This window comes from Hemiscyllium ocellatum, chromosome 20 (assembly GCF_020745735.1).
Source record: "Hemiscyllium ocellatum isolate sHemOce1 chromosome 20, sHemOce1.pat.X.cur, whole genome shotgun sequence".
Classification (NCBI taxonomy): domain Eukaryota; kingdom Metazoa; phylum Chordata; class Chondrichthyes; order Orectolobiformes; family Hemiscylliidae; genus Hemiscyllium; species Hemiscyllium ocellatum.
In genome coordinates this window covers 8,199,235-8,223,389 of record NC_083420.1, presented here as the reverse complement: position 1 = coordinate 8,223,389, position 24,155 = coordinate 8,199,235, and the positions used below count along the sequence as shown (strand labels likewise).

At 42.7% G+C, this 24,155-nt stretch overlaps 1 protein-coding gene across 2 annotated transcripts in view; it reads right to left on the bottom strand.

The window, feature by feature from the left end:
- The window catches only part of LOC132825129 (rhomboid-related protein 1-like), a 228,933-nt gene that overhangs the window by 90,782 nt on the left and 113,996 nt on the right, over positions 1-24,155 (bottom strand). For both annotated transcript variants that reach the window (XM_060840127.1, XM_060840128.1), the window contains exon 2: positions 4,565-4,789. In XM_060840127.1, coding sequence (XP_060696110.1) covers positions 4,565-4,789 — 225 coding nt within the window. The remainder of the gene's footprint in view (positions 1-4,564; positions 4,790-24,155) is intronic.

Genomic DNA, 24,155 nt, shown 5'->3' with positions numbered 1-24,155 from the left:
TAGTGGAAAGTTCAGACTGGCTGACTTTGTCGTTTCCTTCCCATATGTTTGAAATCTTTTTATCCACATTTAACAGCAGATTCTTCACTGAATGCAGTTTGATGTTAGTCCATGATAGCAGTAGTATATGTTATCTTTAATATTGAAATAAATTTTCCAATTTAAGAATAAAAAGATCTTCCCAGGCCAAACTCTGCCAGGAATCACTGCCAGGCAGCATGAAAGTCTCATTTGAAGTGAGCCTAGACTGAAGTCAGAGCTATAATATTATCCCCCATTCTCCAAATAATACTGCTCTCACATGCTGTCCCATGCATTAATGACGCGTTGACGATCTGTAAAGGAAAGAAACTGTATTTATTAATAAATAGATTAGATTAGATTACTTACAGTATGGAAACAGGCCCTTCGGCCCAACAAGTCCACACCGACCCGCCGAAGCGCAACCCACCCATACCCCTACATTTACCCCTTACCTAACACTACGGGCAATTTAGCATGGCCAATTCACCTGACCCGCACATCTTTGTGACTGTGGGAGGAAACCGGAGCACCCGGAGGAAACCCACGCAGACACGGGGAGAATGTGCAAACTCCACACAGTCAGTCGCCTGAGGCGGGAATTGAACCCAGGTCCCTGGCGCTGTGAGGCAGCAGTGCTAACCACTTGTGCCACCGTGCCGCCCTTAAATAGATTGGTTTTCATTTTAAATTCTTTTACCAGGTTAGTTTTTTGGTTCCACAGTCTCAACACCAAACACCTTATCCTACAGTGTGTTGACATGTGGATGAACACACCAAGGTTCTGGCTATATTAGACGGGTACAAATACAGGCATGTTACTGACCGAATGGTTCAGAAGCTTGGGTGAGTAATCCAGAAATGTGAGTTCAAGTCTTACCAGGGCAGCTGGGGAGTTTAAATTCGGTTAATTAAATGCATTTGGAATCAGGAGCTAGATTCAGCTTTGCTGAGGAAAGCAGAAACAGACCATTCAGCCCATCGAGTCTGGCCCTGCCATTCAATCAGATCATGGCTGATCTCATCATCCTCAATTCCTCTTCCCTGCCTTTTTCCCATAATCTTGGATTCCTTTATGAGTTAAAAATAATAAAACAAAGAACTGCAGATGCTGGAGCTCTGAAACAAACAAATTGCTGGAGAAACTGAGCATGTCTGGCAGCGTCTGTGGGGAGAAAATAGAGTTTGCATTTTGAGTCCCCTGACCCTTCATCAGGAACCTGTAGACTGGCCAACTGATTTGCGATACAAAGAGACGCCAACAGCGTGGGTTCAAATCCTGCACCAGCTGAGGTTACCATGAAGAATTCTCCTTCTCAACCTCTCCCCTTGCCTGAGGTGTGGTGACCCTCTGGTTAATTTCACACCCAGCTGTTTCTCTCTAATGTGAGAGCAGCACTATGGTCTGAGAGAACTGTGGAAAGTTTTATACCCAATGACCTAACCTCCACGATCCTCGGCAGGAAAGAATTCCACAAATTCACTCCACTATGTTGGAAGAAATTCCTCCTCATTTCTGTTTTAAATTCCTTATTCCGAGATTATGCCTTCCTGTCCTAGACTCTCCCACAAGGTGGAAAACAACCTTCCCCCATCTGTTGTTCAACTCAAGTCCCCTCAGAATCCTGCATATTTCAGTAAGGTTGCCTCTTATTCTTCCAAATTCCAATATGCATGGGCTCAGCTTACTCAACCTCTCCTCATAAAACAACCCCTCCATACCTGTTACCAGTTTAGTCCACATCTGGATTGCCTCTAATGTCAGTATAACTTTCCATAGATAAAGGTCCCAAAAATGTTCACAGTATTCCAGTTGGATAGTTTTGGCAAGACCTGCTGATTTCTAACATTCTATTTCATTTATTGCATTGTCTGAGCTGAGATGTGTTTTTTTTTAAGATACTGATAAAACTTTACATTATCTTGGTGCAGTAACTTGAAAGAGACTCTGCGATTGACATATAAATCAATTGAAACTTGCATTTCCATTCTAAGGGATTAAAGACTTAACAACCTTCTAGGTTTGTCTAATACATTACATCAGTTGTATAACACTTTGATCTGTTACTTATAAATTCTGTGTCTTATGATCCTGCCTCATTAGCTACCTAACGAAGGAGCAGAGCTCTAAAAGCTTGTATTTTCAAATAAACCTTTTGGATTATAACCTGGTGTTGTGTGAGTTTCAAATTTTGAAATAAAGGCCAACATTCCATTTGCCTTCTCTATTGTGAACTTGCATGCTAGCTCTTTGTGATTTACAACATCAGAATTGTTGGAAATACTGAAGTGGTTCAGTATACTCATGTGATTTTTGGAAAGAGACCTAGCATTCTTTCCTGGACTGGACTACATATGACCCCTGCATCATAGCAACGTGGATGACTCTGAACCACCATCTGAAGAAGGGCTTATGCCCAAAATGTCTATTCTCCTGTCCCTTTGAGGCTCCTGACCTGCTGCGTTTTTCCAGCAACACATTTTTAAGCTCTGATCTCCAGCATCTGCAGTCCTCACTTTCTCCTACCATCTGAAATGACCCAGCAAGTTGGATCAAAACTCTGATCGATTGATTGCAGCAGTTCAAGAAGAAAACTCACCACCACCTTTTCAAAGGCAAGAGGAATGGGCAATAAATTCTGGCCAAGCTGGCGTCGCTCACATCTCACACGGTGTTGCAATTTTGAAATAAACCGCTTTAAAACTACTTAACTGTCAGTGGTGATGCTGGCATTGCAATATTGCATCATGAACTAAGCTGTGACAATAAGTTTTATGTTAAAATATAACTCAATAGGGCATAGGTTCAGGGTGAGAGGGGAAAGATATAAGAGACGTAAGGGGCAACTTTTTCACACAGAGGATGGTACGTGTATGGAATGAGCTGCCAGAGGATGTGGTGGAAGCTGGTACAATTACAGCATTTAAGCGGCATCTGGATGAGTATATGAATAGGAAGGTTTGGAGGGGTATGGGCCGGGTGCTGGCAGGTGGGACTAGATGGGGTGGGATATCTAGTCGGCATGGACGGGTTGGACCGAAGGGTCTGTTTCCATGCTGTACATCTCTATGACTCTCTACACTAATTAGCTACATTTCATTTTTCCCCTCATTTCCTCTCCTTTTCCACAGCAGCACAGTGATTTACATGGATCTCAACAAACCAAAATCAATATTTAACCACTGGACATTTCACACTAGTTTCTTTGCCAACAGGCTGTTCATTACAACTAAGGAAGAAAATGATTGCAGTGGCGAGTTGTTGCAGGAGGCTGGGCCTATTTACATTATTTGGAAACAATCTACACATCAAAAATAAAACTGTACCAGATTAATGGGGTTGTCTATGTAAGGGGAAGAGGAAGTCTCACACACTTATATGGTCCCATTTTGAGAACACCTACATGATTAACCACATGCTGATTTCTCATGTTTCTCCCCCTTGCCTGGAGGGATGCAGCCCCAGCTACACTCATATAGCTTGACACCATCCAACATCCATTCCCTCCACCATCAACGCTTAGTTTCAGCAGTGTGTACTATCCATAAGATACACTGCAGAAATTCAACAGAGATTCTTAGAGAGCACATTCCAAATCCACCACCACTTCCATCTGGAAGGAAAAGAGCAGCAGATACATGGGAGCACCACTCGGTACGTCCCTTTACCTTCCTGACTTGGAAATACAGAACAACTTTGATTATCTGAATGGGACGGGCGGGGAGAATTTTGTTCGGATAACTGAGAGTTCGGATAATGGATTATTTGGAGAATGGACCTTGAGATCTTGTTTGGATAATTCGAAATTCAGATAATTGATGTTCGGATAATCAAGGTTGTTCTGTATATTGCTATACTTTCACTATCACTGCATCAAAATCATGGAATTTCCCTCTGGAATAACGTTGTGGGTCTACCTACAGCACATGGACTATAGTGGTTCAAGAAGGCAGCTCACCCCCACCTTCTCATGGGCAACTAGGGACGGGTGATAAATGCGGGGTCCAACCAGAGATGTCAATGCCCCACGAGTGGATTTAAGGAATATAATCACCTTTTGTTGTGAGTTTTGGAATTGCAGGAAACAATGACAAACAATGAAGAGTTGAGATTAGTCTGTGCTAATCACCAGCCAAAATATTACACTATTTTCTTTATATAAATAAAACAAAGGACAGTGGAAATCTGAAACAAATTGCTGGAGAAACTCAGCAGATCTAAAAAGCTTACTTTCCACAGATGCTGCCAGACCTGCAGAGTTTCTCCACACTATTTCCTTTTCCTGCATATCCTATGGATGTCATCTGAAAGACCAATTGCCTCCAAAATCCCATAATATATTGTGTTTAAGGAAGTGGTGAATTTTTGACTTTGCACCAAGATATAGAATGTAGATTTCAGGAATTTATAACAATGGCCTTGTGAAATCTTTTCCTGTTCTTGTTAAAATTAGAATGAATCAGTTAAATTGATTACAAGGGACAAAGGAAGAGGCTTCCAAAGATCTATTTTGGAAGATCTTGTTCCAAACCTGATAATCACCTGAATGATTGTGAGGATTGTCATGAAGAGAGGTGGGGGGCAGCCACGGTACTGGCTGTAGTACCAGCGCCTGTCCACCTCACAGGGCAGGATCTCATATGCGACATGCCTCACCAAACGTTTGTAGAAGGTTAGCCCAGGCTCATCCAGCAGGAATTCACGCGGCAGGTTCCTGTGCCCATTGGAAATCGCTCGCCGGAAGCTGCTCGAGCGCTTGCTGCTCATCTGCAACAAGAGATGAAGGTGGCCTGTGAAAATAGCGAACACAAAATCACAAAGAAACATCAGAAAAATCGGCACCAGACTGACATGCAGGTGCACACATGCTCAGATCAGACTGACGCACAGGTACAGCCAGCAGACTAATACACACAGGGATATTGGCTGACACAGACAAACACAGATCAGACTGATGCACACACCAAACTAACACACCTGGCTGATATACACAGCATACCTCTATACAGACACACCAGGCTAATGTACACAGTGTACCGATATACAGACACACCAGGCTAATGTACACAGCGTACCGATATACAGACACACCAGGCTGATATGCACAGTTTACTGATATACAGGCACACCAGGTTGATGTACACAGTATATGGATATTTAGATACACCAGGCTGATGTACACAGTATACTGGTATACAGACACACTAGGCTGATGTAAAAACAGTGTACCAATATATAGACACACCAGGCTGATGTACACAGTGTACCAATATACAGGCACACTTCGTTGATGTACACAGTATAACGATATAACAGCACACTTGGCTGATATATACAATATACTGATATACAGGCACACATGGCTGATGTACACAGTATACCGATATACAGACACACCAGGCTAATGTACACAGTGTACCGATATACAGCCACACCAGGCTGATATACACAGTATACCGATATACAAGCACACCAGGCTGATGTACACAGTATAACAATATACTAGCACACCAGGCTGATATAGACAGTATATGGATATACAGACACATCAGGCTGATGTACACAGTGCACCGATATACAGACACACCCGGCTGATGTACACAGTATACGAATATACAGACACACCAGGCTAATGTACACAGTGTACCGATATACAGATACAACATGCTGATGTATACAGTGTATTGACATACAGACACACCAAGCTGATGTACACAGTGTATTGATATATGGACACACCAGGTTGATGTACACAGTGTACTGAAACACAGACACACCAGGCTGATGTAAACAGTATACCGATATACAGGCACACCAGGCTGATGTACACAGTGCACCGATATACAGGATTAATCAGGCTGATGTACACAGTATACCGATATACATTCCTGAAGAAGGGCTCATGCCCGAAACGTCGATTCTACTGCTCCTTGGATGCTGCCTGACCTGCTGCACTTTTCCAGCAACACATTTTCAGCTCTTATATCCAGCATCTGCAGTCCTCACTTTCTCACAGTATACCGATATACAGACACATCAGGCTAATGTACACAGTATAACAATATACAGGCACACCAGACTGATGTACACAGCGTACTGATATACAGGCACACTTGGCTGATATACACAGTATACTGATATACAAGCACACCAGGCTGATGTACACAGTATAACAATATACTGGCACACCAGGCTGATATAAGCAGTATACCGATATACAGACACACTCAGCTGATGTATACAGTGTACCTATATACAGACACACCAGGCTGAATTATACAGTGTACTGATATACAGACACACCAGGCTGATATTAACAGTATACCGATATACACACACTCTAGGTTGATGTATACAGTGTACCGATATACAGAAACACCAGGCTGATGTACACAGTATAACAATATACTGACACAGCAGGCTGATGTACACAGTATAACAATACACTGACACAGCAGGCTGATGTATACAGCGTACTGATATACAGGCACACGTGGCTGATGTACACAGTATACTGATATACAGACACACCAGACTGATGTACACAGTATAACAATATACTGACACAGCAGGCTGATGTATACAGCGTACTGATATACAGGCACACTTGGCTGATGTACACAGTATACTGATATACAGGCACATCAGGCTGATGTACACAGCGTACTGATATACAGACACACCAGGCTGATGTACACAGTATACTGATATACAGAGAACTAGGCTAATGTAAACAGTGCACCAATATATAGGCACACCAGGCTGATGTACATAGTATACTGATATACAGTCACACCGGGCTGATGTACACAGTGTACTGATATACAGACTCACTAGGCTGATGTACACAGTATACTGATATACAGGCACACCAGCCTGATGTACACAGTATATCGATATACAGGCACACCAGGCTGATGTACCCAGCATACTGATATACAGGCACACCAGGCTGATGTACACAGAATGCCAATATACAGGCACACCTTGCTGATGTACACAGAATGCCAATATACAGGCACACCTTGCTGATGTACACATGTGCATTCCAGATTGACATATGGACACAATACTGACACATCCACTATTGCACACCAAAGTGATGTGCATACATGTATTTGGAAGACTGGCACATGTAAGTGTATACCAAACTGACATACACAGAGCACACCAAATTGGCATGCACTTGGCACAGTGTTGTCCATGCACTTGGTCATAACAAATTGACCTGTCCATAAATCTGTCAGTTTGACGGTCATGCATACTAATCAGGCTGACATCCACATTGAACATGCACACCAGGACAATACACAAATGTGCAGATACAGATGCAAAACAAATTGGTGCTCGTATTTTGATATGTTTCACCTCCATACCCAACAACAAGCACAGGTAAGCACACCCACACATTCCAAACCAGTGTTGGAAGAAATTTTAAATGTAACTTCTCAAGGCCCATTGGAATCAGAATTTCATTGATAGAAACTATTACCAATCCTAGATATGAACCTCAACCAAGACACAAGCAACACCTTAAGGCAATCCAAGCAAAAACTAATAAATGTGTTCCACCGCAAGCTCACACTGTAAGGGCTGGATTTTCATGAAGATGAGAAGGTTCTGCAGACCTTTACTTGGACAAACACCTGAAGAGTCATAACGTTCAAGGCGACGGGTCACGTGCAGGATAGTGGAACTGGTATGGGTAGTAATGTATTCTTAGTGGTGGAGATTTGATGGGCCAAAGTGCCTCTTCTGTACTGGATGATTCTATGGTTCTATGGTACAGATGGGGATGTCCCACTCCCATTTCCAACAATTCTACTTTCTTCCTGACAGAGGGAATGGGTGCTGTGTGATTCACACAGGTTAAAACGCAAACACAGCAAGGCCATTTGACCTTGGTGCCGAGTTCAAATAGACTCCATTTTAGATTTTGCAAGGGCTTTAAACCACAGTGTGGGACCCTTCAATTTATAGAGTAGACCCTTAAAACTAGTTAAATTTCTCACTGTTTAAACATTAAAGGCTGCCTCTGTCAATGAGACCTAAAAATACAAGCTTCCACTCGTTTGCCCTCAATGAGGGACCAATTGGTATAGGTTAGAAAAATGGTTAGCAACTATTTGTGCAGTGCTGTTTCCCCACTGCGCTCCAAGCTTCAGTGCGTCCCTCAGCATGTAGTCCTGGACCTTAGAATGTGCCAGTCTGCAACACTCAGTCCAGGTCAATTCTTTGCTCTGGAAGACCAGTAAGTTTCGGGCTGACCAAAGCGTGTCTTTCACTGAGTTGATGGTCCTCCAGGGACAGTTGATGTTTGTATATTGAAATTTCCCCAAGAGCTGTTATTACGTCATTGCGAATGCTCAAGTATTATCATCTCGGGTTCGTTTTGTTATCTCGGCAAGATTTTTGAGTTCACAGTTGATTGATCATATAAAGAGGCTGTTAAAGGATGAGCCATCTTTGATGTTGAACCTGAATCAACATTTTTATGTTTTAATAGGAGATCCACTGGAGGAGATTTGAGTGGATTTTCATGAATGGCAGTGTTTTAACTTACAACATGGAGGAATAAGGGAGAGTCTTATTAGATTGTCAGGTATGCATTTTCTAAAAATCTCTACATGGCTCCTGAGGTATGCTGATGAATAAGTGAGTGGCTAAAAACATGATAGGGCAACCAAGAGAAGATATGGCAATGGATAGGGGGCATGAATTGGTCTGAACTGAATGAGGAGCCTTGGGGGCTGGTTTGGGTGTCAAGAAGTGTGAAGATTAGATGCTTATTGAAGGAAATCTGAAGAAAGATGTCATGGTTTTTGTCAAGGTTCATCCTGAGCAACTCCGTGACGTGGGACTCTGTGCTATATGGTCTGTCCCTGGGACACACACCGAGACAAACATCAACTGTCCCTGGAGGACCATCAACTCAGTGAAAGACACGCTTTGGTCAGCCCGAAACTTACTGGTCTTCCAGAGCAAAGAATTGACCGGGACTGAGTGTTGCAGACTGGCATATTCTAAGGTCCAGGACTACATGCTGAGGGACGCACTGAAGCTTGGGGCGCAGTGGGGAAAGAGCACTGTCTGAGGTCTTCCGGCTGAAGGTAAATGGGGCTCCGTCCAATTATTGGACCTTCTAGTGCCTCAAATGTATGTAAATGTTAGTATTGTGTTTATAAGAGAGGGCTTTGGTTTTTTTTTGGATAGAGCCAAACTCCAATTTTTTTGTTTCTTTGATATGCAATGGTCCAGAACAGAACTGAATTTGTGACAATATATAAAGTTATTTTTATGAATAAAGTATAATTAAAATAAAAAAGAATGCCAGATGCCAATCAGTTTGCAAAACAACTGGGGCTAAACTCTGGAGATTTGAAGTGGAGTTTCCTCTTAGACCACTTTGAGCATTCCCCTACACTAAAATAACAAAGGTCAATAAGTCAACTCTATTCCATCCCTGTGCCTCACCAGGGTCAAAATTGCACGTGATGGGACACATTTTACCGAGGTGGGTTTGGAAAGTCATTGAGCATTGCTCCTAACATACAGCTCTAACAGTCAATGATTTGCTCATATGTAATGCACAGTGAGCATGGTCTCATGGTGTTAGTCTAAACAGACATTATGGCTTATCAATCAGCTGAAGCACTGAACAATCCAGCTAAATTCTACTATTTGACGAATAAGTGGTTGCCAAGTTAGTAACAATCTGATGAGACAAATCACCACAATGAGATTTATAAACAAGTAGAGAGGGATAGATTCTGAATGGATCTATTACTGTTGCTAAAACATCATCATTCTTTCTGCTCAACATCTTAGAGAGAGAGAGACACAGATGTTCTTCTGTAGATTTAAGGGCACATTACTTAGGTTCAATATAAATAATCTGTGACAACTTGAGTTGACAACAGAGATGATGGTCAAACCCTGACTTAAGATTCACGGTGGCACAGTGGTTAGTACTGCTGCCTCACAGCGCCTGTAGACCCAGGTTCAATTCCCGACTCAGGCGACTGACTGCGTGGAGTTTGCACGTTCTCCCCGTGTCTGCGTGGGTTTCCTCCGGGTGCTCCGGTTTCCTCCCACAGTCACAAAGATGTGCGGGTGAGGTGAATTGGCCAAGCTAAATTGCCTGTAGTGTTAGGTAAGGGGTAAATGTAGGGGTATGGGTGGGTTGCGCTTCGGCGGGTCGGTGTGGACTTGTTGGGCCGAAGGGCCTGTTTCCACACTGTAAGTCTAATCTAATCAAACTGAGGAATGAGATGGGCTCTGGAGTGGAGATCTTATTTTTGTACTGTCCTGCCTTTTCCATTAACATCCACATTTGATTCCAAAGACACAAATACAATGTTGATAGCTCCATGTTGGCCAGGAAACATCGTGCCCTCTAAATACCTTGGACTGGATCACTAGATTCAATGCACACTTGAACAACGCTGGTTTCATTGGTTTTTTTTTCCCAAATCCTCCACTTAATTGGTTAGATCTGGAGTGGATTGTACAAGATTTCCTGCTCTCTTAGATTACAGATATCATACAGTGTCACACAGGGCACACAAAGTCAAGCAGTGTTAGTTGCAAATGTCAGAATAACAAACACAATCCTCCAGGGTGCCAGATTCCAGCTCCTTACATAACTGCAATCATTAGTTACTCAGTGTCTATCAGCAGTGCTGTTGAGGAATCATGTGGTAGCTTTCTTTATCTATCACCTGCCATTGGCAAGAAATGCAACTGGAGAGGATCCAATGGTTTCCAGTTTTTAGGTTAAACTGCCAGTAAAGTCGTGCTGGAATTGAAATTTTGCTTCCTACTAGATGCAGTCAAAAAACCGTAAACCTGAATCGCCTGTGATTTTAATTTCCTTACATAACTGCTATTTAGTGGGGCGATACATCCTGCTGTCAACTCCACTTATAATTATTAATATTTTAATGAGACAGTGTTATGCTCATAAACAACTACTGTTTTATTAATGTTGGTGTCGAATTTTGGACTTTTCAGACCATAAGTTGAATTTTTTATGTGACTGCATAACTGTAGGGAGACCCAAAGTTCAGCAAGATGCGCTGCACCATTGAGGAAGGTGGGGATGGGGCAGAGTCAATTTTAATTGGTTTGCCTGTTTTCAATCTCCTGTTGTAGAACTTGCAGAGGTTTCGTTCCATTGGTTTCATTTAATTGGCAAATGTGGCATCAATTAGAGAGAGATTTTGGAATGGGCAGCAGGTGGCGCAATTGCCTCACCTGCCAGGGTCACAGCAAAGCACCCCAAATGTTGCAAGGGTCTGGTCTCAGTGACCCGACCCTGGTTGGGTCGCAGCTGACCAGACCATCCAGGGAGTTGGGAATCCCATTAGCCCTGACCCAACCCTGTAGGAAACATCAGTCCTGGGAGGGAAGGCAGCAATTGGCTTGGACTGTAGGCTCAGACATGTCAAAGCAAACCAAAAGATATTTATTGGACAAGTGCTAGTAGTCACTCCCCACAGCGAACCTCTAAGTGGAGTGAAGCAGTGTCTCTATGTACCACTGATCAGGATGCTGAATGCTGCATAGTTGAGGGTATGTCAAATGCTCAGGAAACTAGAGATAGCACTGGGCTCCATGGGACACTGGGATGCATGGGAACACCACTTCCTGCAAGTTCCCCTCCAAGACACACACATCCTGATCTGGAAATGATCCTTCACTGGGTCAAAATCCTGGAACTCCCTTCCCAAGGACATGGTGGATCTACTTACATTACGTAAACTGCAACAGTCCAGGAAATCAGGTCACCACCACATTCTCAAGGGGCAACTAGGGACAGGCAATGCATTCTGACCCAGCTAGCAGCACCCACATCCCATATGTGAATTTAAAAAAGCTTCATAAAACTGTAGACTTGGCATCATCACCATCTCCTAACTCCCCTCCTCCTTTTCCAAAAGTAATGAAGACCATACGTGATACGCAGTAAACTCACTTTCTGAATTGTCTTGATCTCTAATCTCCATTTAAAAGTAAAGTCTAACAGGTGGAGAAGTAACACGAGTCTCTAATTCTTTCAACTTCTCATGCTGCAGGAAAAGTTATGAAACATCATGACGCTATTTGAAAAGCTTTTCTCTAACAATACCTGCCGGATAGTTTCACTGAGTGTCTTACACGATTCCACAATACATTAAATGTCTTAATCTAACAACATAAACTGACAGGTATTTTGGTGTTAAAGCACTCCATGCCAGGACAATACTAGCTTCCATCCTTTCCCAACCCATTTACAAACAAACATTAAATTGGCAGGCAGGAAAAGATTAATCAAACCTGCCTCATTTTCATAACTGCTTTAAAATCAGAACCAAACACTTCCTCCATCCTTCTCCTCACAACCCAGCTCTCCATGTAACTTCATTCATTCATTTGTCATCGATAACTCATCTTTCAGAAAGAGTGTCTGGTGTTGTGAGTTAGGTACACTGTCCTTTCACATCTAGTGTCTGAGTCAAGATCAAGACTAGCTGATGGGATGAAATGAGGGCTGTCATTATTTCATAAAGAAGATAGTCTCTTATCCTTGTTTCTAAAGGGAGGATAATGTTTGATTCCTATGGGAACAGTATACAAAGACCACTTCTGATCCCTAGTAATCTAATCTATACTGAGGATAATTTCTTATCCCTGCTACAAAGTAGTGTACACGCCAGAAAATTTCTGATTCTTGCTATTCAAGTTTCTCTCAAACACAGTATTGACTGACATTCCAATGCAACACTGAGGTAGCATTGCATTGTATTGCTAGATGTTACCACCGAATCACTGAGTCACAGAAAGCCAGCAGGTAGAGCAAGTATTAAGGAGGGTGAATAGAATTATAGCAATCATTGCTAAAGGAATGGAGTCCAAAAGTACGGAGGTGTTGTTAATTTGCCCAAGGTATTTGTGAGACCACATGCAAGTACAGCATACAGGTTTGGCCCCTTTACTAGGGGAAAGATGTAATTTCATTGGAGATAGCTCACAGAAGGGTCAGTAGATTGATTCCAAAGATGAAAGGCTTATTTCGTGAGAAGAGATTAAATAGTTTAGGCCTATACTCGCTAGAGTTTAAAAGAAAAGTTCTATTTGAGGTACATAAGATGCTGCACACAATAAATTCACATTCTCTGTAATCACTCTTACCCCCCCCTCACCACAGTCTCCCTCCCTCATACAACCTCTCTCCCACACACATTCATTACAACTCACTCTCGCACTTACACACTCCTTTCCTCTCAGTCACTCCAATTCTTTCCTCTCCCCCTTACCGTTCCACACCCTCTTACCTACACACCTCAGTCACCCTCTGTCCTCTTCCGTTCCTCCATCATGCAGACACCTTCCCTCCATCTCTCCCTCACGCATTTATTGACCCTCACAAACTCATTCCTTCACTGTCTCTCTCAGTTCCTTGCTCCCTCGTTCCCAATCTCTGCTTCTGCCTCTTTCTAGTGCCAGGTGCTGGTAATTAGGAGCTGGGTATCAAATTAAGAAGCCAAACCTCAAAGGTAATAATCACTGAATCATCATCTGAGCAATATGCAAATTTGTAGAGGACAAGTAAGATGAAGGTTGCATGGTTCACAATTGACTGTTGTGGGAGAAGTGGGTTTCAGCTCATGGGTGTGCTCCTAGCCCAGTAACCAGGAGCTGTGATTTCCCAGACCCAGGCACACCATAATATCCAGCCTCTCTCCCTCATGACTGCATTTGTTGCTGGTTCCCAATAACACGCCTCAACCTGAATGAAGTAACTTCTGTTTACACAGCTCCTCCATGTGACAGGACACACTGTGGTCCAGGCTCTACTAATGGGACAACTTTGCTCTACTGGCTTCTCTATTCGCGCTTTAAAATTACTTTTAAAATTGGCCCATAGTTACAGGGGGACATCACCAGCTCTGGGACACTCGCTCGAAGGAATTTCTTAAAGATAGGATCAGCTGGTTTGGAATGAAGTAGATATTCATCAGTTAAGTCACCCAGGACACTTTACCTTTTTATTCATTCACAGAAAGTGGGTGTCACTGGCTGGGCCAGTGTTTATTGCCCATCTCTAGTACCTCAGAGTCAGCCACATTGCTGTTGCTCTGGACTCACAGGTAAGGATGGCAGATTTTCTCCCCTAAAGGACATTAATGAATCAGTTCGGTATTTTACCTACACATCCGATAATAGGTTCATGGTTGTCATTAGACCGATCATTGTTGAATTCAAATTGCAACCTCTGCCAAGGTCTCTTGTGGCATAGTGGAAGTGTTCCTACCTCTAAGCCAGACGATCCTGAGTTCAACCCCCACCTGTTCCAGGAGTGTGTAATAATATCTCCGAGAAGATAGGTTTGGAAATGTCTCCACCATCTTTCATGATGGGATTCAAACACTGGCTTCCAGAATGTATTACCTGAGTGTGAATAGTCTCGCAATAACACCACCAGGATGTGGAGGAGCAGCAAAATGACACACATTACTACATATGCTGTGTGTTTCCCTTGTGTGATAGAGTTTAAATCATAGTACTTACATTCACTAAAAATTTCTTGTCTGAGCATTTGAAATATCATAACATTCAAAGCTAAGGGTCTAATGCTGTAAGAGATTCCTGATGAAGGGCTCCTGCCCAAAATCTCAATTTTCCTGCTCCTCGGATGCTGCCTGACCTGCTGTGCATTTTCAGCATCTCTCTCATCTTGACTCTGATCTCCAGCATCTGCAGGCCTCACTTGCACTTAGTGCTGGAGGGGAGACTGGTGTGGATTTAATGTAGCTTTGACAGTACAGAGATAATGGGCCGGAAGGGCCACTTTTGCACTGTATGATCCATTTCTGTCTCAATTTGCTGTTTTTTTTTGTTTTGGGTGAATTCCAGACTTGTGCAATTAGGACTACCTCCAAACTGACTTGATGGATTTACCAAAACCAACTATTGTGAATGACCAGCAACCATTTCCTGGCAAATATTCCCTCAATCTTGTAGATTTAGTTTCAATATCATATTACAATGAGTCCTGGAAGAATATATTATGCTAGTTTATACAAGAAACCTCTGATATAAGCAGTATTATTTTAACTACACTGAAACATAATGCCTTGAGGCCATACAGCAGTTACATCTATAACTCATCCATTTATCCACTACCTTACACGCCATAATGTGCCTGCCAGCAGTACTCTCCCTCAGTCACACAATTAATTTGAGATTCAACATTTAAGTCGCTTTGAATTTGATGTGTTCTGTTGAAATGCAAAGGTTGAAAAGAGGCAAATTTATTCCACAAGGAGGAAAAGTTGGCTTTTGCTGCAGTTCCTCGTGTCTTTCATTGCCTGGGTTCCCTTGATGTCTCCTTCCATCTTATAGTTTAACACGGAGCATGTTAGAAATTATCAAATAATTTTAAAAAACCTCTAACCTCATACGCTCTTGTTTCATTGACATGGATTGTGAACGTGTTTTTGCAAATGATTATGGATTTGAAAAGAAAAAAATGGATATGTAGAGGAATTTGTTGAAGCACTTCACCATAGCTGAGATAGGCTGTCTTTAGCTGGTTAGGTGCTGGCTTGGCCAGCATATATCGACCTCTGAATTTGCGTGTTTCTGATAACGTACCAATTCTTTAAAGAATAAAGAAGGTGGAGGCATGAGGACATCAATTATGTCAGAGATAATTTAAGTGCATCAGTTCAGAGCATATGTTCCAATTGGTCAGACTTGATTTCCATGGTGACGGCTACAGAGCCGTGGGCTGTTGCTATGGAGATACTGGCAAGCTAATTAGAAAGTGTGTTGATAAGACACATGTTGAATGTGCTGCGTGATCATTCTCCCCCATCCCCTGCTGGATTTTTTGTCTACGTACAAACCTGCTCTTCCATTTCCTCACTCCTCCCTGCAGGAGAAATCAATTGAATTTTCACCTCGGATCAGTAAGCTTTTCCCATAAGCAAAATTATTTTGGATCCAAAAGGATTCAAAACTGGGGAATACATCAGCAGTAACTTCAATTAAGAGTCAGATTCTGAACTTTAATGCGCGTTAAAAAGGCCTGATTTAGTTTAACAATAATTGCCCAGACGTGGCAGTTATCTGTCAATTAATTGAAAATGAAAACTCCTTGAAATCATACAATGTTTTGGCCTCAACCACTTGCTTTGATTGTGAATACTGCAGGTTTACCACCCTCTGAATGCAGAAATCTTTTACTCATTTCAATTCTAAATGATTTACTCTGCATACTTGGACTGTGACCCTTGGTTCTGGACACCCCTGTCATCAGGAACATCCTTCCTTCATCCACCCTGTCTGGTCCTGTGAGAATTTTGTACATTTCTATGAAATTCTCTCTCATTCTTCTGAAAGCAAATAGATATAATCCTAACTGATTCAACCTCTCATCATGCATTAGTCCCAGAGATCAGTCTGTTCATAGGTATTCATTCGGTAAGCAGGTATGCCCTTGGCTGGTAAGTTTTCAGAGTTTGTTCCTCTAAATGTGGACTCGAAACTGGTACTGAGGCGATACAAATGTTGCATTCAATATATAGTTTAATAAGCTAAACTACTTAATATAACTGCAGGTAACAGTAAGTGATATTTCCAAACTTGAAGCCTTATTAGTTAAATAAAACAAAATAGAAATAGCAGAATAACTGATGTGTTGCAGCTGTAGTATGTGGGTGCTGCTGGACCCCACTGTGATCTATGATCAAGGCTGATCGTCCTTAATCAATATTCTGTCCCTGCCTTATCTCCATAACCCTTGAATCTGAAAAATTGGTGTGGGAGAAATGGGTTACAATTCATGGGACATTGATATCAGTACTGGAGACAAAGGAATTTATACGACAGGGCAGACTTTACCTGACCTTTGCTGGGAATAGTCTCCCCGTGAGTTTTATATCAACTGTAAGTATTTATATCTCAAGGAACGTCAGTTCCGAGTTGGACATTGTGATGCCTCAGGGAGAAGGAAAGCTACCTGTGTACCTCGTTCCATGAACAGTCAAAGCTTTTATGTTAAGAACTTCTAATTTGATCTGTGGTCAGCTACAGAATGTGTGACTGCAAGTGAAGCAGTATGAGAACTTTATAGGTAGTAATGGAGGCACCTCAGTCCCGGCAATTGCCCAACAAGTTTAGAGATTCTTGCAACTTGTGTGGACGAGAACAGGGATTGAAGGACGGATGAGTAAACTGACCGGGGCACTGTAGTGTAGAAAACAATTCAAGTCAGGGAAGTTAAAAGGAATCTATTTATAGTAGGGTCAATAGCATTGGGGGGACAGATCTGGTTTACCACAGTCATAAATGTGAGTGCTGCCTCCCTGATACCAGGGTTAATGACATCCCCTCTGTGCTGGAGACAAGTTGGAATGACGGGGAGTTGTTAAGTCCACATCGGTGTCAATATCAGATGTAGGACTAACAAAAAAGTTCAGCTGAGGGAATGTGAGCAGCTGAGGTGAAATTAAAAAGCAGAACCACACACAGGTAATTACCTCCAGGTTATTAAATGACCAAAGAGTAAATTAGCAGAGGGTATTAGATCAGAGAACTGAATGCATGACTAGACAACAGACAATAGGTGCAGGAGTAGGCCATTCTGCCCTTCGAGCCTGCACCACCATTCATTATGATCAAGGCTAATCGTCCTTAATCAATATTCTGTTCCTGCCTTATCTCCATAACCCTTGAATCTGAAAAATTGGTGTGGGAGAAATGGGTTACAATTCATGGGACATTGATATCAGTACTGGAGACAAAGGAATTTATACGACAGGGCAGACTTTACCTGACCTTTGCTGGGAATAGTCTCCCAGTGAGTTTTATATCTAGGGCTGTAGTGAGGGTATTAAACTAAATGGAGGAGGAAGGGTTTACATGAGGGGAGATTGGGAAGGTTAAAGAGAAAAGACAAGGCAATAATGTGCACTGGTACTATGGATAAAGAGTACCAGGCATGATAGGAAGGAACAAAGCATGCAATCATACGAGTGAATTGGCATATATATTCAGAGTAAATCACTGAAGAGATAATGCAAGCACTGGCTATGATTTTCCAAAATTTTTGAGATTCTGGAATGTTCCCAGCAGATTGGAAGTTAGCAAAAACTAATACTGCTCTCTAAGAAAGGAGGACAAATGAAAATGGAGAACCACAGGCCAGTTAACCTGAAACATCATTGGGAAAGTGTTAGATTTTGTATTCAGCAAGTTCTAACAATGGATTTAGTAAAATGTAGCACATTTAGAGTGAGTCAACATGGTTATACAAAAGGGAAATCCTGGCATTTTTTTTAGAAGATGTAATTAATAGTCTGGATAAAATTCTTGGATTTATAAAAAGCTTGTCATCAGGTGCCATTCAAAATACCCTGAATAAGGAGTGATGGAGTGTGGGATGATATATTAGCAGAGATTAATGGACTGGTTAATGGACAGGAAGCAGAGAGCAGGGAAAGGATTAATGGAGCACTAGGTAGGTTCATGAACAAAAAGAACTCAACAAGGGCAGGAGAGACGTTAGGAGGAAAAATAAGTTGGAGAAGGATGTGAGCTCAAGACTAAGGCAAGGTTTGAGAAGTGCATTTCAAGACCCTGGGCATAAAATGTTTCTTCCCTGCCTTTTACATTTTCAGTCACTGTAATTTGTCAGTACTACAAGAAAGGACTGTGTTTGGCATCTTTCAAAACCCCAGGACATCTTGAAATGTTTTACAGTTAATTAAATACTTTTAAATGTAGTTTTTGCTGTAATGTAGCAACCAATTTGGATATAAGATCTCACAGCAACAGGACAATATCGGCATTCTTCTGTGAAATTGTCCTTCTTAAACACAGTGCCATGTGATCTTTCATAACATTGTGGTAAATTAGACGGAGCCTTTGTTTAAACTCTTATCAATAGACAGCAACTCCTACACTCCTAACTCCCTCAGTATTCCACTCGGATGTCAGCCTCAATTCTTATGCTTGATTCTGTGGAGGTATCCAAGCTACTTCTGAATTCTTTCACAGAATTACAGAATTATTATTGTGCAGAAGGAGACAATTCAGCCCCTGATGCCTGCATTAGACGTATTATCTAGTCCCACTATTATCATGGAACATAGAACATAGAAACGTACAGCACAGAACAGGCCTTTGGCCCACGATGCTGTTCCAACGATTATTCCTGATCTAAAATAAGATAACCTAACCTACGCACCCCTCAACTCACTGCTGTCTATGTGCATGTCCAGTAGTTGCTTAAACATCCCCAATGACTCTGCTTCCACCACCACTGCTGGCAATGCATTCCATGCATTCACAACTCTCTCGTAACGAACTCACCTCTGCCGTCTCCTCTATACCTTCCTCCTATACCTTAAAACGATGACCCCTAGGGCCAATCTCCTGCCTTTTCCACATTACCCTGCAGTTGCCTTCCAACCGTACATGTTTTTATAAAAGCTGGACCAAAATACCGAGCCTTTTAGCATATCCACAATTCTGTCATCCTCCATAAAAGATATTTGCATTTTGTTCCTAATTATCTCAACCGTATTTAACAGATAGAAAACAGATGTAAGTTAAGACAAGACCACGGTGCCACATGACCCCATTCTGTCCCTGTAGAAAAACTGCTCTTTCGGAAAAGAGAGAGAAAAAGAAATGAGGGACAGTGAGACTGACATTTTGCTCAAGCACTCCACTGTAGGATGCAATGGTAATATCACTAGACCAGTCATCCATGAACCCCAGGCTATTATTCTGGGGACATGGGTTCAAATCCCACTGAGGAAGACGGTGCATGCCCAATGTAAATATTGTCATAAAAACATGTCAAAATTCACAAGAGTGATAGAGATATACAGCACAGAAACAAGCCCTTCAGTCCAACTCGTCCATGCCGACCAGATATCCTACTTATGAGTCACATGGTGGCTCAGTGGTTTGCACTGCTGCCTCACAGCGCCAGAGACCTGGGTTCAATTCCTGCCTCAGGCAACTGTCTGTGTGGAGTTTTCACATTCTCCCCATGTCTGCCTGGGTTTCCCCCGGGTGCTCCGGTTTCCTCCCACGGTCCAAAGCTGTGCAGGTTAGGTGAATTGGCTGTGCTAAATTGCCCACAGTGTCAGGTGTAGGGGAATGGATCTGGGTGGGTTGCTCTTCGCAGAGACGGTGTGGACTTGTTGGGCCGAAGGGCCTGTTTCCACACCGTAAGAAATCTAATCTAAATTAATGTAGCCCATTTGCCAGCACTTGGCCCATGTCCCTCTCAACCCTTCCTAATCATGATGATGCCTTTTAAATGCTGTATTTGTACCAGCCTCCACCACTTCCCCTGGCAGTTCATTCATACACGCACCACCCTCTGCATGAAAAACTTGCCCCTTAGGTCCCTTTTAAATCTTTCCCCTCTCACCCTAAACCTATGCTCTCTAGTTCTAGACTTCCCCACCACAGGGAAAAGACCTGGTCTATTTATCCTACCCATACCCCTCATGATTTTATAAATCTCCATACAGTCACCCCTCAGCCTCTGACACTCCAGGGAAAACAGCCCCAGCCTATTCAGCCTCTCCCTATAGCTCAAACACTCCAACCCTGGCAACATCCTTGGAAATCTTTTCTGAATCTTTTCAAGTTTCACAACATCCTTCCGAAGTGAGGGAGACCAGAATTGCACGCAATATTCCACAACTGGCCTAACAATGTCCTGTATAACCACAACATGACACCCTAACTCCTATACCCAAAACTCTGACCAATAAAGGAAAACATACTATCAACCTGAGACTCCACTTTCAAGGAGCAATGAACCTGCATTCCAAGATATCTTTGATCAGCAGCACTCCACTGGACTTACCATTAAGTATATAAGTCCTGCCCTGATTTGCTTTTCCAAATTGCAGCACCTCAAATTTATCTAAATTAAACTGCAGCTGCCATTCCTCAGCCCATTGGCCCATCTGATCAAGATCCCATTGTACTCTGAGGTAGCTTTCTTCATTGTCCAATACATCTCCACCTCTTTAGAAATGTACAGGATTTACTGTAATGGATTCCCAGCAGTGTGCAGAAATTAAGTTGGGTGTGGGGGAGAGGAAGGACCACATATAGGAATCCTGCAATCCTTAGGAGGAAGTGAGGCCTGTAGATGCTGGAGATCAGAGTCAAGAGTGTGGTGCTGGAAATGCACAGCAGGTCGGGCAGCATCCGAGGAGCAGGAGAATCAACATTTTGGTCATAAGCCCTTCATCAGGAATCCAGGTGGCTTATGCCCAAACGTTGATTTTTCTGCTCCTCGGATGCTGCCTGACCTGCTGTGCTTTTCCAGCGCCACACTTTCAATCCCTCAATCCTTACCTAGCAAGCCTTCCTGTGATTCCAGATTCGCAGCAATGAGGCTGACTCTTATTTTAAAATAAATGCTGGTCAAGCTACTGATGGCCACATCCACTGAATGGAATTCTTGAAAAAAACCTGAACAATTCATTGATGAGCATTGGGTTTTTGTCTCTATGACAAGGGAAGGAGGTCCTTGCTTAGTAAGAATCCTGCATCATCTCCTAGGGCCAGACCTGGCACCTCAGGCTTCAACTGTTCCAAATTGGGCCTCATATGGTATTTCAGAACTTTGGTACTGAAATCCTACCGAAACGTGTGTCGCTGGAAAAGCATCCTGGCAGGATGCTGCCTGACCTGCTGTGCTTTTTCAGGGCTACACTTTTCAACTCTGATCTACAGCATCTGCAGTCCTTCCTTGTCATAGAAATCCTGCCACCCCAAGACCTTTCGAGACTCAATAGACAATAGGTGCAGGAGTAGGCCATTCTGACCTTCGAGCCAGCACCACCATTCATTATGATCATCCTCAATCAGTATCCTGTTCCTGTCTTATCCCCATAATCCTTGATTCCACTATCCTTAAGAGCTCTATCCAACTCTTTCTTGGAAGTATCCAGAGACTTGACCTCCACAGCCTTCTGGGGCAGAGCATTCCATACACCCACCACTCTCTGGGTGAAGAAGTTTCTCCTCAACTCTGTTCTAAAGAGGGAGAGGCCTGCAGTGCCTCATTGATGGTATCTGCTCTCAGAGTCATAGAGTCATAGAGATGTACAGCACAAAAACAGACCCTTTGGTCCAACTTATTCATGCTGACCAGATATCCCAGCCTAATCTAGTCCCTTTTGCTAGCACCTGGCCCATAATCCTCCAAACCCTTCCTATTCATATACCCATCCAGATGCCTTTTAAATGCTGTAATTGTACTAGCCTCCACCACTTCCTCTGGCAGCTCATTCCATTAAATGCCACCCTCTGCATGAAAAAGTTGCCCCTTAAGTCCCTTTTATATCTCCCTAACAGTCTCACCCTAAAACTATGCCCTCTAGTTCTGGACTCACCCATCCCAGGGAAAAGACCTTGTTTGTTTATCCTATCTGTGCCCCTCATGATTATATAGACCTCTCAGGTCTCCCCTCAGCCTGTGACGCTCCAGGGAAAACAGCCCCAGCCTATTCAGCATCGCTTCCAATGTGGTAATCTTCAGGATGTATGGGATAGCTGGCCCAGCAAAATCCTCACCTACCATCAAACTCCTCTGGGCTCAGGGATAATTGGTGACCATTGGTCCAAAACAAACCCAACAGCCACGCCAACAGCGGATGGCAGGATTCCTATATGCAGCCCTCCCTCTCCCCCACCCACAACTTAATTTCTACCTAATGCTGGGAACCCATTACAGTAAATCCTGCACATTTCTGCCAGCTGCCCTCCTGTCAGTAGTCTCAATTAAATTCCTCCTTTCATCACAATTTCCAAAAAAAGTCACAATGACATACATAGGATCTACCCTGATTCAATTCCTCAAAGGGGTGAGTTGCGAATCCTGCTTACAATGTGAGTATTTATGACCATTGCTTCTTCATTTCAATGAAAGAGTCCAGTTGAGTTACTGCTGTTATTTATTTATTTTTCTTTTCTCTTTTTTTTCTCCCCACATGACTGCTATTATTTGTTAGATTTCCCCTTTCAGTATCCATTCGACCACATTCTTTCCCACAGTTAGATCTGGTGCTGCCTCCTCCCATTGTTGGACGAATGAGGGTGGTGCTAAAATACTGCAGATGCTGGAGCTCTGAAACTAAAACAGAACGTGCTGGAAGCACTCAGCAGGCCAGACCGCCCATGTGGAAGTAAAAGCCGAGAGAACATTTCAGGATGTGACCTTTCATTGGAAGCTGGGTTCTGCCTGAAAAATGGTCATTGCAATTTACAAATTCTCATATCACACAGTTAGCAATCAGGAGTGTCATGTACAAATTAAAATGTCATTACAGTATTGATTAGAAGGTTGCAAAACATGCCTTATACTCACACAGGATGGACACAGACCCTTCGGTCCTACTCATCTGCCTTAACCAGACATCCCAATCTGACCTACTCCCCTTTGCCAGCATTTGGTCCATATCACTCTAAACCCATCCATTCAGATGTCTTTTAAATGTCATAATTGTACCCACCTCCACCACTTCCTCTGGCAGCTCATTCCATACACGTACCACCCTCTGCGTGAAAAAGTTGCCACTCAGGTTCCTTTTAAATCTTTCCTCTCTCCCCCTAAACCTATGCCCTCTAGTTTTGGACTCCCCTACTCTGGTAAAAAAGACCCTATCCATGTCCCTTTGTCTGTTTTCTGAACTGCTGAGCATCAAGCTGAATGCATAGTGTATTGCTTTAAATATAATGGCCCACTGTTGCACTGTGTAGGGAATATTTTATTGCTCTTACGCTGACATTTAATTCTCCTTTCCCAAAATTTTGCAAGTAAAAGCTAACTCTCAGCAGTAGTTGACTGAAATAATGACTATGAAGATAATACTTAAAGCATAAAAGGTAGCAACAGAACATTTTCAAATGAGCTGTCTCTTTTACAATACAATATTCTCCCACCTATGTGTTGTTGCTTCCTAGTGCTGAAATTATGACAAAATAATGCAACCATTGGCTGCTCCGTTGCTAAGGTCCCAGCATAGCAACCTATTAGCTTATTTCAACTCTTCACATGCTGACACGACTACAAATGTTGCAACCAAGCAGAGAATTTTTTTAA